The sequence below is a fragment of the Erpetoichthys calabaricus genome, chromosome 14 (assembly GCF_900747795.2).
Source record: "Erpetoichthys calabaricus chromosome 14, fErpCal1.3, whole genome shotgun sequence".
Classification (NCBI taxonomy): domain Eukaryota; kingdom Metazoa; phylum Chordata; class Cladistia; order Polypteriformes; family Polypteridae; genus Erpetoichthys; species Erpetoichthys calabaricus.
This window is the reverse complement of record NC_041407.2, coordinates 92,155,433-92,174,162: the sequence shown is the minus strand read 5'-3', so window position 1 is coordinate 92,174,162 and position 18,730 is coordinate 92,155,433. Positions and strand designations below refer to the sequence as shown.

Here is an 18,730-nt window from a genome sequence, read left to right as displayed (position 1 = left end):
AGAGGGTTAACTAATCAACTGGCGTTCTTACAGGCTTAGCCACGTGACAGCAGAAATGAAAACTAATTAAAAAGAAACACACTTAATAACAAGGCCATATGTTTATATATGTTATGGGGCGGAGTGGTGGCTCTCAGGTAGGGATCTGCACTGGTAATCGGAAGGTTGCCAGTTCAAATCCTGTAAACGCCCAAAGTGACTCTACTCCATTGGGCCGCTGTTTCCCACTGTGGGAAAAGCACAGTGATGTAACTGGGAGAAAACGAAGAGTGAGAACAAAACTTCATAAAGGTCCAGCTCGAGAAAGCATAGAAAGATAAATGGGAGCAGCAGAGACGCATGGCTTGGGGAACTGGAGATAAAGAACTGGGAAAAGGAGAGGTGTGGATTTAGAAGAACTAAGAGAAAGACACAATCAAAGCACCGAAACACAGCTAACAAGACGGAATGGAGAGCTACAGAGGTACAGTGGTTTGGGGAGAAGAAGAAAGGGAGATGGAACTGCAATAATAAGACCACTCAGAACCACATATGCACATAATACTGGACTCCATGTGAGAGAGGCAATAAGGGAAATGGGAAACACGTGGAGAAATATGAACTGACTGAGACATACATCTGACAAATGACAGGAGACCATTCCTATATCAAGCTCATTTGTTTAGCATAGTGGGGAAATCAAAAATAGGACACGGTGTGTATAAACTTGCCCTTAACCTGCAATTGCTTCGTCCTGCGGGTATGACGTTAATCAGCATCCAGCCTGCAGGGAAAAACCTGGGGGTTTGGTGGCAGAAGTGGCACTCCAGCCACCATAAAAAACCTCACACTGTTCCACTCCATATGAACTGGTGTGGTGCTGAGGTGTCACCCGCTGCATGGCTGCACTCGGGTCCTAATCTGGGGATCCTGAGTTGGTTCGCCATGTTGTGGGTGCGACAATGCGCTGTATCAGCGTGTCCTCTTAACCGTATGTTTAGTTATCCATGGCGTCTTTGTAGTTCACTCTGTCTTGCCCACTGCGCTTGAAGACAAGAACTGACCAGCAAGATGCTGCATCCAGTTTTCATGTTTCACCTTTGTAACTCCATTAGCACTGCTGACACCTGTTATTCTGTTCACTTGGGTTACAAGGTACTGCCCTTCCTAAAGTTCAGTTCTGGGTTCAAAAATGGCCAAAATGAAATGGATTTCTCAAGAAACATGTCAGTCTGTTGTTAACAGGTCATGACTAGCAGTATACTCTACAGAGGACTGCATAAAGGAGATATGTATATATACAGTATATATATACTGTATATATATATATTTAAAACGTTTTCCATCATGCCTGCGTTAGTCAGCCTTGACCACTCCCCTCCACTCTTCTCGTCCAATCATTACTCCTACTGCGCACATCCTCTCTCTGTCCCACCCCATGACACGCTCAGTGCTAACTTGCCCTTCAATGCAGTCGGTTATAATGGAAAGGCAGAAAAGCAAATTATATTTATGTACTCTTCCTAGCACTGTCTTGTCTATTGAAGAGCATCATATTTTAGATTGTGATGGAAAAAGAGTGGCAAGAGTTGATAATGAACGTCGAAAAAAAAAAAATGAACAAAAAAGAGCTGCAGGTAATAAAAATGAAGAACAAAGAGAATCATCCAATAAATGAGAAAGAGAAAAATATCGTGAACAATATGCAAATAGAAATGCAAAAAAGCAACGTTTATAGAATATAAGTTAGAGGATAAAGTAATTCATAATATTGTTTTTGATGAGGTGTTAATATCGTTTATTTTTTTATTTACTTTTTTATTATGGTGGCGCAGTGGTAGAGCTGCTGCCTTGCAGTTAGGAGACCAGGGTTCGCTTCCTGGGTCCTCTCTGTGTGGAGTTTGCATGTTCTCCCCGTGTCTGCGTGGGTTTCCTTCCACAGTCCAAAGACACGCAGGTTAGGTGGATTGGAGATTCTAAATTGTCCCCTAGTGTGTGCTTGGTGTGTGTGTGTGTGTGGTGGCCTGCCAGGGATGTGTTCCTGCCTTGCTCCCTGTGTTGGCTGGGATTGGCTCCAGCAGACCCCTGTGACCCTGTGTTTGGATATAGTGGGATGGACAATGACTGATTGACTGACTGACTTTTTTTATTATACTTTACTTTTTTAATTCTACTTTTTACTTTTACTTTTTATTATGTTTTATTATTCATTAGTACTTAAAATAGACAGTTGTAGCGAAATATTCAAGTAACTGATTTTCTATCTATGATAACTAAGGACCAAACTGTCTTCCTCCTGCGCCCCGCATACTCTTCTGTATACCGCCTCTTTAAACACATGTGCTTTCTCTAATGGAGGGGCACCCCGATGCCCTTCAAGTGGCTCAGCCATGAGATAGTGGGCACCCTATGAGTCCCCTATAGTTTATACACACCGTGTCCTATTTTTGATTTCCCCACTATGCTAAACAAATGAGCTTGATATAGGAATGGTCTCCTGTCATTTGTCAGATGTATGTCTCAGTCAGTTCATATTTCTCCATGTGTTTCCCATTTCCCTTATTGCCTCTCCCATATGGAGTCCAGTATTATGTGCATACTGTATGTGTATGTGAGTGGTCTTATTATTGCAGTTCCGTCTCCCTTTCTTCTTCTCCCCAAACCACTGTACCTCTGTAGCTCTCCACTCCATCTTGTTAGCTGTGTTTCGGTGCTTTGATTGTGTCTTTCTGTTAGTTCTTCTAAATCCACACCTCTCCTTTTCCCAGTTCTTTATCTCCAGTTCCCCAAGCCATGCGTCTCTGCTGCTCCCATTTATCTTTCTATGCTTTCTCCAGCTGGACTTTTATGAAGTTTTGTTCTCACTCTCCGTTTTCTCCCAGTTACATCACTGTGCTTTTCCCAGTTTTCTTTATTTGCTAATGTTGTGCCTTTCTATAGTCACTCTCATCTTCTCAGGTGTCCCAGTTTCATGTTTAAGCTATTTTTGGTACTCCAACTCATTTTTACGTTACAGGTGTTTACTGTGCTCCCTGCTCATTTGATTTGACTTGATGTATATGTATGCTGGGTAGATTTAGCCATTTATGTATTGATCTCCGCGTGCTCTTTATTGATAGTTCACATGGCCGCCACTTCTGTGCTCATTCACACCCCGCGTGTTCTGCACCGCCGCACCATCCTTCCTAAGCAGGTTTGGAAGATGCATGGATGGATGCTTCATTGAATTACTCCTAACTTATCCCTAAAAGCTTTAACAGCACAAGTGACTCAAGTAGGAGCCAATCAGTGCATTATTGTCTCTTTACTGGGTTGTGTGATCCCTCATAGAGCCATTGATTCACAAAGAACCATTTCATTCCAAGAAGGCTTCTTTGCATATGAATTTCATTTTTGAGCTTTAAAATGATTCTTAATATGTGGACAAACCTGAAATATTTAATTTATAATAGGCTACCTAGTAGGATACAAAAGATCAGGAAAATCTGAACTGGGCCTGTGTTATTGTAATAAGAGTCCTTTTAAAATTAGGTACCCACCGGTATTTCACAAATTTGTTCTCATCTGTTTGTGGCTATTGATGGAATCTGTTACAAATCTAATTAAATGAAGGCTCTTCTGGATAGTTCTTTTGAAAACCAAGAATGCTTCCCTATGGTATCACTCTGGATAGCCATTCTGACACTTTTATTTGCGAGAGTTTCAGTTTCCAGAGTTCTCTGATGTTCCAAATCCTCTCCTATTTGCTTCTTCCCACATTTTGTATCCCAGACCCCTGTCTCCATTTCCCCATTTGCACCTCTTAGATGTTCTCTCTGCCTCTGTTTCTCTATTATATTTCTCAGCTGTTCCCTTTCTTTTTCCTCCTTATTATACAATTTTCTAAGTGTATGTTCTCTAACCAAACTTCTCTCAAGTCTTAATGTATCCCAGTTGTCTTTGTCTGCTCTTCCTAGTATTCTCTGTCTATTTTTCTCCATTGCAGATTCCAGGATCTCTGCAGCCTTTTTCTCCCTTTCATGTCTTGTCAGTTCTCCTCTTATTCTCGTCACTCCTCCTGGTTCTCCCAGTTCCCCACCTCTGCTGTTCCCTGTCCACTTCATTCTCTCCAGTCCTCTAATTTCACTTCCCTAATGTTCCCACTTCTCTTACAGCAGTCCCACATATCTTATGTTTTCCTCAGTTTTCCTCTTTATTTTACTCAGGCACGGTTGCAGTTCCCTCTTTCTGGTGTCTCCATGTTTCCCATCACTGCTGTTCCCAGTTTTCTCTCTCTCTCCACTTATCCTATTTGTAGATACCTCTTTAATAGTCCCAGTTCTCTTACTGCAGTTCCAATATCTAAAGTCCTCCTACTCCACTCAGAGTCAGTGGTTGTTCTCTCTTTCTAGTTCTCCCATTTTCTTGTTTCTCATGTTCCCAGATATCTCTCACACTTAATGTCTGCTCTTTTTATTTGTAGATAGCTCTCTGAAGTTTAAAGTTCTTGGTTTACCTCTTTATTTCACTCAGGTGCTGTGCAAATCTTCGCTTGTTAACGGTTCTCTCGTTTTGGTTCTTCCAGTTTCCCAACTCTGCTGTTACCACTTCACTCCTTCACTCTCTCTGGTCCTCTACTCTCACCTTCCTCGTGTTCTCAGTTTTTTTTCTCCCCATTTCTCCCAGTTTCGCTGCCCACCCTCCTCCCAGTGGCTCCTCTCCCGTCCGCTCTCTCCAATTCAAACCCGCCTCTCTCTCCCTCTCTCTCTCTCTCTCTCTCTTTCTCTCTCTCTTACTCGCCGCTTATCTTTAGGAAGTGACTCCCTCTTCCCGCACTCGTTTCCGCCGCTGGACTCGTGGAGGGGCGGCTCGTCTGCTCGGCTCATCAGCTCTGCGCAGCTCTTCGGTTCGGCCTGTTTAGATCAGGCTCTGCTCGACTCGGTTCGATTCAAGTGATCGGTTGTCTAGACGGCTCCCCGGCTCACAGGTAAGAAGCGCGGCGCAGTGGGGCTGGGCGGGTCGCTGTCCTTTCAGCACCACGCAGCCCTGGCGGATCGTGGAGGAGGAGGAGGAGGGCGGCGTTTTCGTTTTATTAGCTCGATTTCCTAAACGCGCCATTTTTTTTTCTCTGACAGGCTTATCACGTAGCTCTGTGGAGCCAACATGTTCGGGATTCAGTCGCTAACAGACTCTCCCGGCTCCCTCAAGTGTGCTTTTAGGGCCGAGCTCGATGGCATGTCCAGGTGTTACAGCAGTCAGCCAGACAGGAAGTGCCTACAAGACAGCAATTTCAATTTCCTGGAGAGCAGGGACACTTTGTCCACCTTTGACAGCAATGACAATCTGAACCAGAACGGACCGGGCACTGGCACGAACTTCTACTCCACTTTAACCCAAGGGGCAGAAGAGCACTGCCAGGAATATATTCGGGAGCCCCCAGAGGGGTCTGAAGGCAGGAACCCAAGGGCTGAGCAAGGGGACAATAAAGACAACTGTGATGGGGGAGAAGATGGGGTCGAAAGCAGCACGGATTTCAGCAGAAGCCCCAGCATTTCCTCTCTGAGCATTGACAGCCCTGTTCTAGAGGGTGCCGCTGCACCATCTGTTGGAAACACTTGGGGGGCAGCACCTGGCAAAGACTCCCCAGTGCCAGCCTGGGACAAGGCCCCAGAAGGTCTGACCGAGGTAAACAACACTAAGCCACCCAGTCAAGTCCCAGATTTGAGTTCAGTGCAGGCCCACAGGGTTCTGCCGGCTCTGCTTGAGGCTGTTTGTACCCTGCAGGAACAAGAACGCTTCAAAGCCCAGGAGAAAGAGCGCCACCAGGTCCAGCTCACCATGTACCGTCGCCTGGCACTCATCCGCTGGATACGCAGCCTGCAGCAGAAGGTGGCAGAACAGCAAGGCCGACTGCAAGAAAGCTATGATATCATCCTGGAGAACCGCAAAGTGCTGCTACGCTGCCGTGGGCACCGAGGGGTGGTGGGCAGCACCTAAAGTGACCTACCTGCTGCCAGAGGTCACTTGGTCAGCTGATATCTGGAATAAGAAGGGTTCAAACTCCAAGTAACCTCATCTGCATGTTCAAAGGGCAATGAAAGGGGATGGGGTGGGAGAAAACAATGTGCCAATTGATTTGGGGGGGGGGGGGGGGGGGGGGTTCTTGCTTGTCCGAAAGATTTCAGTGGAAGCAAAGTCCTTTCTATCTCCATCTACTCTACAAATGTTGTATGGACTTTATGCAGCAAGGTGTGTGCTGGTGAGGACGGCAATATGGACTTTAATTATTATTTCTGAATTCTACACCCAGCCAGGATGCCCTCAACTAACCTCCTTGTGCCCACTTCTCCACTGCCCAAGTTTTTTGTGCCAGAGGTAATGGTCTTGTCCCACAGATGTTCCTACCAGCACTCAAATGACATCCATGTGGAGGACTTAACTTCTTTTTGGGTTGGCCTACAATGAAGTCTGACAACATGATGTTAAGTAGACTGGCATCCATTAGTTGTCCTGTTGGGGATACATACCTGTGTGAATTATGTGTGGGGTGAGTCACGCTATTGCATTAGAAGAATAACTGAGGACACTTGGCACCAGGGATTAGGGGATGGTTCATCCATCCATCTAGGCATTCCCCTTCAACCTGGAATCAGATAAGCAGCAAAAAATGGATGGATGGAAAACTGGGATTAAGTATTCATAGTAAGGTGGCAAAATGAAACAGTGGATAGCATTGCTGTCTAATACTGCTTGAACCCGGGTTTAGCTCTCAGTGGGGGTGCATTTTCTCCAGTGGCAATGGTGGTCATCCATGAGGCTAAACTGGCCTGCTGTTTTATTTAGCCCATGGTGAGCTGATGTTTCTTTCAAGTTCATTTCTTATTGTGCACCCATTGCTCCCATGATCAGGTCCCTGTGGTGATGAATAGGTTTAGAAAATGGATGGAAGATCCTGTTGTTTTTTGATTTATCTTCTCCACTATGTAGCTATTCTCTTCCATTTAAATTATGAGCGTACAGTGGATTAGAAGGAAGTCCAGCACAAGGCAAACACGTCAACTCCTCTCCATCCTTTCTCCGAACTTGTTTAATCCAAATCAGGCATGCAGAGATCTGAGCAGAACTGACCCTGAGCAGCACACATTCAAAGTTTAGAGTCACCATTCCACCTTATCTGCTTGACTTTGGACTGGGAAAGACTCCACACAGAAGACACCCCAGCTGGGACTGTGTTGTAAGGTGGCAGCAATTACCCATTTTGCCATCTTTGCTAATGATAAAAGTCATAATAAAATCCTAAATGTCTGGGCAGAATATTCTACACATTTCCGGCAACTTCTCCATCCCCAGTTGTGAGTTGATGTGCCATTTGAGTCGTATCATTGGCATATTATTGAATTTGACTGAACATTATCCAAAACTACAAAGGATGGAGCAGCTCATGGGACAGAGGAGGTGCACTTGATGAAAGACCCAGGAGAGTAATGGCCTAAGAGGTCCATCTTTGGAGATGGGATGACCACCCCAAGACATTTGATATCTTTCTTTATTTGTTCTTCTTTTGTATGCTCAGTGCTGTGCTATTCCCCCATCCTATCAACAGTGCTAGTTAAAAATAGGTAAGCTGGGTGCTGAGGTGTCCCCGGTTGCATAGTTGCACTCGGGTCCTAAATTGGGATCTTGAGGTGGTTTGTCATGTGGTGGGTGCAGCGACGTGCTGTATCAGTGCATGCTCCCAGCCTCTCTCTCTCTCTCTCTTGGTGGTCTCTACTCACTGATCCATGATATTCCCTTAAGACCCCATTGAGAGATAATTTATAAAGAGGTGAATGCCAGTCACTCAGCAGTAGTTTTAAATGCTTTAAAGTTCAGAGTTTCCACATGTGCAGTCAGATATGCAGCCCACTGTCTCCCAGGTTGTCTGTAATCAATTGATTTTTGGTCGTGTTAACAGTGCAATCTTTAATTCTCTTTTCAGTTCTTGCTAGTAGTGAGCTGGTGACCAGTTGTGCCTCATGCTGTGCCCACTTGTTTGGACAGTCTCCTGCCAGCTTACGTGTGGCCACCAGCTTCTTTAACAGTTCTCAGTTGGTGCGACCACATCTGTGACTGGTGACCCCCAAAGTGTGCTCAGTGTTGAGGCACCTGAAGCCACACCCATTCTATTAGCCACACCCCCTGCAACAGTAACTGTCGTCACCCACCTGCTGGGCTCAACATGACAAGTGGAATTCAATTAGGAATTTGTCAAGGCTGTTATACATTTATTTTATTTTTTTGTTTTAATATTTCTTACCGTTATATCTGCAATGTCTCTTAGTCACCATTTTGGGTGCTTAGATTTTTTTTCCTTTTTTAATTCTTTTATTTGGGAAATGAAACATAACAATAAAATATATCCCAATCTAACAAATTAAAATAACTTAGAAGGTACAAAAGAATGATCCAAAAATAATCCATCAGCCCTTGCCCAGCAAAGAGAGCCATACGGCTTGACAGCCCCGACCTAAATCCTGTAGCTTTTTGTACAGAATAAAACAAAACAGTTGAGCACAGGCCTGGCCTGTTTATATTAGAATCCCAGTAATGAGGTCCTGCAAAGTTCTAAAAAAATGTCTGAACAGATCCCCAGGATGAGAATTTGATTTTTCATTTGACATAATGTAGAGCATCACTTTCCTCCGAGGTAATAAAATGGTGGGTTGGGATTCTTACCCGTTGAGTGGAATCAGCCTTCATGTGAGTGGTGTGCTGTAAGCTATCATGGCCAACTTTACATAGTACACTTTTATCCAATTCAGTACTCCAAATATTGCCGTTGCTACCTGTAGGATTGATTTTAAATCCAAAGCTGTTGTATATTTCCCAGGGATTAATAAAGTATCTATCTATCTATCTATCTATCTATCTATCTATCTATCTATCTATCTATCTATCTATCTATCTATCTATCTATCTATCTATCTATCTATCTATCTATCTATATAATGGCCTTCAGGGAGCGTTACTGAGCCCCAAACCCCAGGCACAACTACACAACCACAGTTATGGAATCAAATGAACTTATTTTTTATTAAACAAACAAAGTCACATTTTCCAATTGCAGCGTAATACAATTCTTTCTTTTCTTCGTTCCCTTTTTTCACTCCTCCAGGCAAGCGTTGCACTCTTCCTCCAGACTCTGATACCCCTGAGTTAGATGAGATGACCCCTTTTACGCCAGAACCTGGAGTACTTCCTGTATCAGGACATTACAAGGAGGAATCACTCCCCAAAAAGTAGGGACAACCCTTCTCTGCTGCACCCCCTGGTGCCACCCATAGGACCTAGCAGGGGCTCATGCCTTGCGGGCACATGAATGGACATACCAGCACAGAAGTGTTGCCATCCAGCACGTTGGGGGAGCCTGTAATCTTGAATGGATATCTCCCCCTGTCTATCCATTATTCCTTATTGTGACCAGGGCACCAGTCTGTCCCTGCTGTCTGTCACAAAATGTAGGTAATAGAATAAGTAAAAATTGTTACTGTCTTTTGATCTACATGTACCTCTGTGTGTGTGAATGTCTCTGGTGCTCCGTCCCTCAAGTGGATTCTAGTAAACCCTGTTTCTCAGACTGCTACTATTTTCGAGGTGCCTTTGTCACCGCCAGGTCACTTTTATACCTACCTTCTTTGAAGGTGACTCTCTCAGCATGGCTCATATGCCTTTACTCCTCCTTGTGCGTCTCACACTTGCACTTCCTCTTTTGTTGCGTCCCAAAGTCGAACTGACCAATCACATCAAGGCCAAGCTGACCAATCACATTGTTTAGAGGGACTGGACACACAGACCTTAGTATTTTATTATGTAATGTATATATATGTATGCTATTAATATAAATATATATAAAAAACATATACACTTTATATCAGGGGCGTCGAACTCTGGGCCTGCAGGGCCGCAGTGGCTACAGGTTTTCATTCTGACCCTTTTTCTAATCAGTGAGTAGTTTTCACTGCTAATTAATTCCTTTTTGCTTCATTTCAATAGCCCTGTTTTTAAGGATTCAGTCCTCTGAATTGATTTGTTTCTTCATGAAAAGGCAGCCAAACAGAAATGAGACGTGAAACGAGCCAACAGATGACCAGCTAAACTGGGATTTCAAACTCCAACCAATTTCACTCCAACCAGTCTCTTAATGAGAAGCTGATTCTTGCTGTTAATTAAAGCCGTTATTTAATTCAATGGCTTGTTGCTGCTCTCATTCTGCCACAGCAGACATTTCCAAATCTGTTAATTTTTTTGTCTTTTCTGTCATATGGTGGCTTGTTTGATGTCTCATTATTGTTTGGCTACTAATTAAGGAAAAAGAGACAACTAAGGGGCCTAAGTCAAGTTAAGTAAAACTAAAGCACAAGAAGTTAATTAGCAGTAAAAACGGCTCACTAAAAAAGAAGATGTCTAGAATGAAAACATGCAGCCACTGCGGCCCTCGAGAACTGGAGTTCAACACCTATGCTTTATACTATATACTATTTATATATATATATATATATATATATATATATATATATATATATATATATATATATATATATCCATCCATCCTTTTTTCAACCCGCTGAATCCGAACACAGGGTCACGGGGGTCTGCTGGAGCCAATCCCAAGGCAGGGAACCAATCCTGGGCAGGGTGCCAACCCACCGCAGTATATATATATATATATATATATATATATATATACTGTATATATATATATATATATATATATATATATATATATATATATATATATATATATATACACACTTTATATTTTTTTTTTCCCAAAATGGTTTTATTGTAGGCGGCACGGTAGCACAGTGGGTAGCGCTGCTGCCTCGCAGTTGGGAGATCTGGGGACCTGGGTTCGCTTCCCGGGTCCTCCCTGCATGGAGTTTGCATGTTCTCCCCGTGTCTGCGTGGGTTTCCTCCAGGCGCTCCGGTTTCCTCCCACAGTCCAAAGACATGCAGGTTAGGTGGATTGGCGATTCTAAATTGGCCCTAGTGTGTGCTTGGTGTGTGGGTGTGTTTGTGTGTGTCCTGCGGTGGGTTGGCACCCTGCCCGGGATTGGTTCCTGCCCTGTGTTGGCTGGGATTGGCTCCAGCAGACCCTGTGTTTGGATTCAGCGGGTTGGAAAATGGATGGATGGATGGGTTTTATTGTAGGACATTGCCAAAATGATGACTTCACCATTCCTTGGGTACATTTTACACAATTTTAGATGAGTAATATCTAATCAATGAAAAATGGGATGCTCTGCACATATTGAACTAGAATGTATTCCATTCCTAAATTCCATTCTGTTCCTGAAATTTTAATTAAAACATTGCATTCCTTAACACTTTTTGCCATGCGGTACTTGGGCGATTCCATCTTCATTTTAGGTGACGTCCACAGTACTCCAAAGCTGCATACTTCTGAAAATGCCGCCTTGGCATTGCAGTGTGGACGGGTAAAAAATGAAGAGTTTTGAAAACGCAGTCTCTAATGTGGCATGTAGTTCTGATCTGATGGGATCCTGCTCATTACAACGTCTCATTTCCTGATTGGTCACCCTTTGTGGCAGAAAGCCGTAATTCAAAACAGTTCATAAAGGAGTTGCTTTCTGTGGGGCTTGTTGTGTTGCTCAACTCTATGTAGCTAAATTGTGTTTTGTACAATTTAAGGGCTGCATACATACACAAAGGCAAATAATTTACCAGTCACTATAGTTTCGTGATAAATCCTGCAGCCAGTGGCGTTACCATTCCTTCAAGGATTTTTCTGATGATGTGTGTATGACCAGTGTAGGTGATCTTCTGCACTATCTGTGTTTTGGTTGTGGTAGTGGAGATACTTTTGTAAATGATGTGTTAATGTTAAACTATTAGGGTACACCCTGCACATTTTGAATAATATTTCTAGGGATCTTAGTCAGATCCTCAGTTTTATGTCTCATCTGAAGGACGCACCAGTTTTTACAGCACAGTGTCCCTTTGTCACTGCACTGGGGCATTAGTGTCATGCACAGTACACAGGGTAACTGCCCCCTCTTTCCATTGTCTCCCAGTCTCTGTGTGTTGTTTTTTCCTATGGGATTCAGGATTTCAGCCATCTCCTAAGAACATGAGGTTTAGGTTCCCTGGTCAGTGGTCACTCCAGATTATAATGGTGTGAGGCAAGGTGGACAGAGATTGTTTTTGTTTCATTCATAAATGAAAACGTAGTGTTAATCCACACTAGACGCTGTCATTTTGTGTGTCTGGTTGCTGAGATGCAGTGTAATTGCTAGGCATGTGATGCATGTGACTGGTGACATCGTGGAGGCCTTGCTATAAAAGATGGAGTGATGTATCTTAATAAAGACTTGCACAAAACAAGCAAAAAATATTTAAGAAGATGTGTTGAGTTCCTGCTTGGTTAGGAGTGCAGACTCTTTGCTTAGCATTTTGGTTCATCAGTCCTTATGCCTGACTTTTGACGTCTCCTTCCTTCTCTAAGAAAGACGTTAGCTCATCCTGCTGCACTCCACGTCCTGCTCAACTGCACTGTCTGCCATAGTATATGTTATCGTATGTGTGCTCTCAGTTTATTTTGTGTTTCAAATCACCACAGATCAGTTCCAGGTGCTTATTCTTAAATTGAATAATTATTGAGAAAGTTATTTTTAGTTAATGTCTCATTTTGTTGTAATCATGGGGTTGTGACGTCACTGGATGTCATGTATAAATCGGACTGCTAATTCATTTTTCTTCGTCATTCAGTGGATAAAACACTTTCTCTGTTTCTCTTAGTCAGTTTTTCCCTCAAGTAGACCTTAGCAGTAGGACCTTTATTTTAGTTGTGACTTTGTTCTAACCCTCAGGGCCGGTGAGAGAAAATCTGGGCCCCGGTGCAAAGAAGGTGTGTGGGCCCTCGTGTCTCAAAACGCAGCGACTACGTCACGTACTTGTTTGCTGGCTGATGACTTATACCTCACTGCGCCCGGAACCCCCTCCTCTTCGTCACTTCCCACCGAGCGGGGAATACTCTTGTAGACCACGTGACTTCTCTCCCAGGGCAGCCTTCATGAATGTCTCTTACATCGTAAACTGTTGACTGCTGCTAAGTACCCTGTGACCCGCGTGTCTTTTTAATTTTGAAACTAAACAGACTTGCAAAATTTAAAACAATACAATAAAAATTGAATGAATGAAATAAATAAATGTTCAAACTATAATAAAAAATTATGGGACGTGTTGGGTAGGCCCCAGAGCGATGTACTGGCTGGACCCCCCTCTCCTCGGGCCTGCTAACCCTGACTCTCAAGTAACGTCTTGCTCTTGTGTTCCTGATTGTCTATTTCAGTTTGATCTCATGGTTTTGGCCGTCGTCAGTATTTGTTTATCATTTCCTGGTATTTTAATCTCGTGATAATTCTCAGGCACGTCAGCGTGTTCTTAACACTGTCAGTTGTGATGGTAAAATAGTACAAACTGTTCAAAAGTTCAGTTTTTATGTTGTTTAACAGTTGTTGGCAGTGATTTGGTCTTAAATTGCACATGAACTTTATTTTCTGCTCACCCTTTCACCCTTCACTGAACCTCCCTGCAGACTTCCAACACATTCTTGTTTAAGAAGTGGCAAGCTTACAAATGGTGTTGTGCCTGTGCCCAGCCCACTCCACTGACCACACCCCCTTTAACAGTCGATCTGTAGTCACCTTCTTGCCAAGTTCCAGGCAAGAAGTTCTGCAGTGGTTGGCCATTGTGTTCTTACTGCTTCATTTTCATTCACTCACTTATTTTCCTAACCTGCTTATCCATGGCTGGGTGGGGGGGCATCTGCAGCCTATCCCAGCAGCCATCAGTCTGTGCTAAAGCTGTTGCTCCTTGTGCCCCACCTACACAATTAGCCACACCCCTCATAGGTAGCTGCTCATTTCAGATTGGTTACATTCCTTATTCATGGTCCGCTTTTTCCCAATACCCTCTGTGTTACTCTTCATCAATTTTTGAAGCACCATACCATTTCTTGAGGGGTGTATACAGAAAATCCTGTGTTTCAGTGGACCCCTTGAAACTTCTCTCCGATGCACGATACCTGATTTGATGTTCTATCTGCCGTAGCATTAGAGGTACACCTTCTTTAGAATTGGTCAGGTCTTTAGAGATGTTTGATAATCTTGTGGTCTGCAAGTGTCTGAGCGTCGATGATAACCCGATGAGTGTTTGCCTCCTCTCCTGTGGTGTTACTTTGTATGTGTGTCTTTCACCACTTCATCCCAATGCAATGCAATAAACTTCTCCTACTAATATAAGTCTGCGTTGTCTTTGCTTAAAGAAGAAGTCTCCTCTGGGTTCTTCAGCATGACCAGACCACAGGCTACTGAAGTGCTGTGGTAAGACCCTGATTTATCTGCTTAGAGGATAAGCCAGCATCATCACTGCTCTATTCTGACACCAAATAGCTATCAGGGACTACATGAGGAAAGACACTGGAGCTCATCTGTTTGCCACACATCTCCCAGAGTCCTCATGTTCATGTCCAGGTAAGGTCAATAGATGACTGCCTATTTAGATTATATAGTGCCTTTCACAATTAGTGGCTTTATAAGCCAATCCACAATTTTTACATGACATAGTGCCTTTTTACCAAGTGTTATCCAATGACGTTTTATAAACTAATCATCAGTCTTTATTTGCAATAATGCATTTCACAGGGACCATTACCATTGAACTTTATAGCAATCTGTACATTATATTGTGTCTTTTGAAGGACTTTGTCTTGTAGATCTTTAAAAACCAAACCTCAGTCTTCACATTATATACAGTAGTGTCTTTCACCATCAGCATAGAGCCTTTCTAAAATAATCAGCACTCTGTTGTCACACATGCGCGTCAGAGGACCTCCTCACAGGGTCAGTCGAGGTATGTAATCACCTGCCGAGACGAGAGGGGGCGCTGCTCCTAATGTTGTCATCTCCTTCTTTTTCCACATTGTCGAGATGCCACCCGGTGAGGGCATTTGGCCCCACTCCTTTCTGGTCCAGCCGTTATAAAACCCCAGGCGTCCCAGAGGGAGGCATCATTACTGGCCCATGCAATCCGCCAAATGGAGCTCCGCTAGCAGCGACTGCAGCCCTTCAGTTCTCTAATTTACCAGAATTCTAGCATACGAGATGCACGGTGGAGAGCGTCATTTCCTGGGACAATAAAAGGGAGGACCCAGTTGGCGCTCCAAAATGTCTTCTGGTCCATCCCACACCCAGCCATACTGTATAAAAAAATCATCAATCTTTACATTATATAGCACCGCTTATAGTGAACATTATCTTTTTGAGCTTTATATATCAGTCCTCCATCTTATATAGTGGCTTTCTTTTTGTTCTTCGTCTTTCAACCATGCATTGTGTTTCTTAAAGAATATGCGTGGATTGCAAAGTAACCTTTTCTCCACAAAAGTTCCAGTCTCACCTGTCTTTGTAAGAATTACAAATACAACACAATACAATACAATTTATTTTTGTATTGCCCAAAATCACACAAGAAGTGCCTCAATGGGTTTTAACAGGTCCTGCCTCTTGACAGCCCCCCAGCTTGGACTCTCTAAGAAGACAATGAAAAGCTCCCCAAATAAAACCCTTGTAGGGAAAAAGATGGAAGAAACCTCAGGATAGGCAGCTCAAAAAGAGACCCCTTTCCAGGTAGGTTGGGCATGCAGTGGGTGTCAAAAAGAAAGGGGTCAATACAATACAATACACAGAACAGAACACAAGTAATCCTCAATGCAGTATAATAGTAAAATAAAAATATTACAAGTACAGAGCAGAATTTAACAGTAGATGATATCACATAATACGATTTGGATTTGTTCAGAGTCCTGGAGACCTCAGCTAAAAGCTGCCTCCACCTATTGGACATTCCACAGCTGAGTCAGTGCTGGGCCACCCAATCCAATGAAAGGCCCCCTCTACCCCACGATTCCTGCGATCCTCCATCAGAGATGACTTTACATTAGGCAGGCAGAAAAACTTGGCAGGTGGGCAGTGGCACCAAGTGCCACATTTGAGTACCAAGAAGAGAAACAGAATAGGTGAGGGTTAATAACAAATTAAACATATTACATATTATGTTTTAGTGCTAATGACTAACAACAGAGATGCAGTCTGCCCAGTTAATCAGCAGCTCTAGTCAGGGTGTGCTAAACTGAAGTCGTGAGTCTTCAGCCGGGATTTGAAAGCTGAGACTGAAGGGGCATCTCTTATAGTAGCAGGCAGACCACTCCACATTTTAGGGGCCCTGTAACTAAAAGCTCGACCTCCCACTGTTATTTTACTAATCCTTGGAATCATAAGCAGACCAGCATCATGAGATCTTAATGTACATTTTAGTTTGTAAGTCATGATAAGTTCAGACAAGTAAGCCAGACCGTGGCCATTTAAGGCTTTATATGTTAAAAGGAGGATTTTGAAATATGCCCTAAACTTAACTGGGAGCCAGTGTAAGGATTTAAGAACTGGAGTTATGTGTTCATATTTTCTTGTTCTTGTAATAATTCTTGCAGCAGCAGCATTTTGGATTAACTGGAGGCTTTATAAAGAACAATTTGAACATCCAGTGAACACCGCATTGCAGTAGTGGCTAAATAACACCATCCCAGATGCCAACGTGGAGCTACCCGGGTTTAGCACAGTTAGAGCGGACAGAGATGCAAGTACCTGTGGTAAGCACAAAGGAGGAGGACTCGCTCTCTATGTTAATACACGGTGGTGTCACTCTGGACATGTTAACGTCAAAATCTCCACTTGCTGCAGGGATATCGAACTGTTGGCCGTAAGTTTACGTCCCTACTATTTGCCCAGAGAGTTTGGACATGTCATTGTTGTTATTGTATACATTCCTCCTCGGGCAGACGTGGAGTCAGCGAGTGACATCATCCATTCCGCTGTTGCTAAGTTACAAACGCAGCACCCTGAGGCGCTTGTGCTAATCGCTGGAGACTTTAACCATGTGACGCTGGACAAAACATTGCCTGCATTCTCCCAGTATGTGGACTGTAACACCCGGGGAAATAAGACTATTGATTTACTTTATGCAAACGTTAAAGACGCATACAGCGCCACCCCGCTGCCTGCGCTTGGGAAAGGAGATCATAACCTGGTTCAGCTTCAGCCTCACTATAAACCAAAAGTTAGAGTCCTACCTGTAACCACACGATCATTCAGGAAGTGGACCCCGGAGGCTGAGAATACTCTGAGAGAACTTTTTGGAACTACAGACTGGGATATCCTGCAGGGATCTCATAATGAGAACATTGAGAAAGTTGTTGACTGCACTACTGACTACATCAACTTCTGTATGGACATTGTAGTTCCAGTAAGAACAGTACGCTGCTATGCTAACAATAAGCCATGGATTACAAGTGACATCAAGGGCCTTTTGAATCAGAAGAAAAGGGCTTTTAAAGACGGTGATCAGCATGAGCTCAAGTGCGTGCAGAAGGAACTCCGAGTCCAACTCAGGGCGGCGAAGGAGCAGTACAGGAGAAAGCTGGAGCAGAAGTTGCAGAATAACAGCATGAAGGAAGTGTGGGATGGGATGAAGATCATCACTGGCTGCAGCTCGAAGCGGGGTACCACCATTGAGAGAGACGTGAAGAGAGCAAACCAAATGAACAACTTTTTTAACAGGTTTGACCACCCTAACCCACTCTCACTCTCACCTCGGAGTACTGCACCCTCCACACATCCTTCTGCTGATACCAGCATAGGAAAAACATCCCCACCCACAATTACAGCAGCGCAAGTGAGCAGAGAGCTGAGGAGACTTCGTGCCAGCAAAGCAGCGGGTCCAGATGGAGTATCGCCACGACTGCTGAAGGTCTGTGCATCGGAGCTGGGGGGTCCTCTACAGCGCATCTTCAACCTGAGCCTGGAACAGGGGAGAGTCCCGAGGCTTTGGAAAACATCTTGTATCACCCCAGTCCCAAAGGTATCACGTCCTAGTGAGCTGAATGACTTTCGGCCTGTTGCTCTGACATCACATGTGATGAAGACCATGGAGAGGCTGCTGCTTCACCACCTTAGGCCACAGGTTCAACACGCCCTTGACCCTCTGCAGTTTGCATATCAGGAGAAGGTGGGAGCGGAAGATGCCATCATCTATCTATCTATCTATATGCTACACCGATCCCTCTCTCACTTGGACAGAGGCAGTGGTGCTGTAAGAATTATGTTTCTAGACTTCTCTAGCGCCTTCAACACAATCCAACCTCTGCTCCTTAGGGACAAGCTGACAGAGATGGGATTAGATTCATACCTAGTGGCATGGATCATGGACTATCTTAAAGACAGACCTCAGTATGTGCGTCTTGGGAACTGCACGTCTGACATTGTGGTCAGCAACACAGGAGCGCCACAAGGGACTGTACTTTCTCCGGTCCTGTTCAGCCTATATACATCGGACTTCCAATACAACTCGGAGTCCTGCCATGTGCAAAAGTTCGCTGATGACACTGCTATCGTGGGCTGTATCAGGAATGGGCTGGAGGAGGAGTATAGGGACCTAATCAATGACTTTGTTAAATGGTCCGACTCAAACCACCTACACCTGAACACCAGCAAAACCAAGGAGCTGGTGGTGGATTTTAGGAGGCCCAGACCCCTCATAGACCCAGTGATCATCAAAGGGGACTGTGTGCAGATGGTGCAGACCTATAAATATCTGGGAGTGCAGCTGGATAATAAATTAGACTGGACTGCCAATACTGATGCGCTGTGCAAGAAAG

The 18,730-nt window shown here is 44.0% G+C and overlaps 1 protein-coding gene across 1 annotated transcript; it reads left to right on the top strand.

The window, feature by feature from the left end:
* The first annotated feature begins 4,741 nt into the window (after positions 1-4,741).
* On the top strand, positions 4,742-9,631 carry LOC114664964 (UPF0500 protein C1orf216 homolog). Its single transcript, XM_028819298.2, has 2 exons — positions 4,742-4,945; positions 5,094-9,631. Exon 2 carries the CDS (start codon positions 5,122-5,124, stop codon positions 5,953-5,955), a length of 834 nt encoding a protein of 277 aa, XP_028675131.1. The 5' UTR covers positions 4,742-4,945; positions 5,094-5,121; the 3' UTR covers positions 5,956-9,631.
* The last annotated feature ends 9,099 nt before the right edge of the window (positions 9,632-18,730 follow it).

Bases quoted from the DNA above. Each gene is read 5' to 3' on its own strand.
- LOC114664964 (XM_028819298.2), top strand. From the start codon at position 5,122: ATGTTCGGGATTCAGTCGCTAACAGACTCTCCCGGCTCCCTCAAGTGT.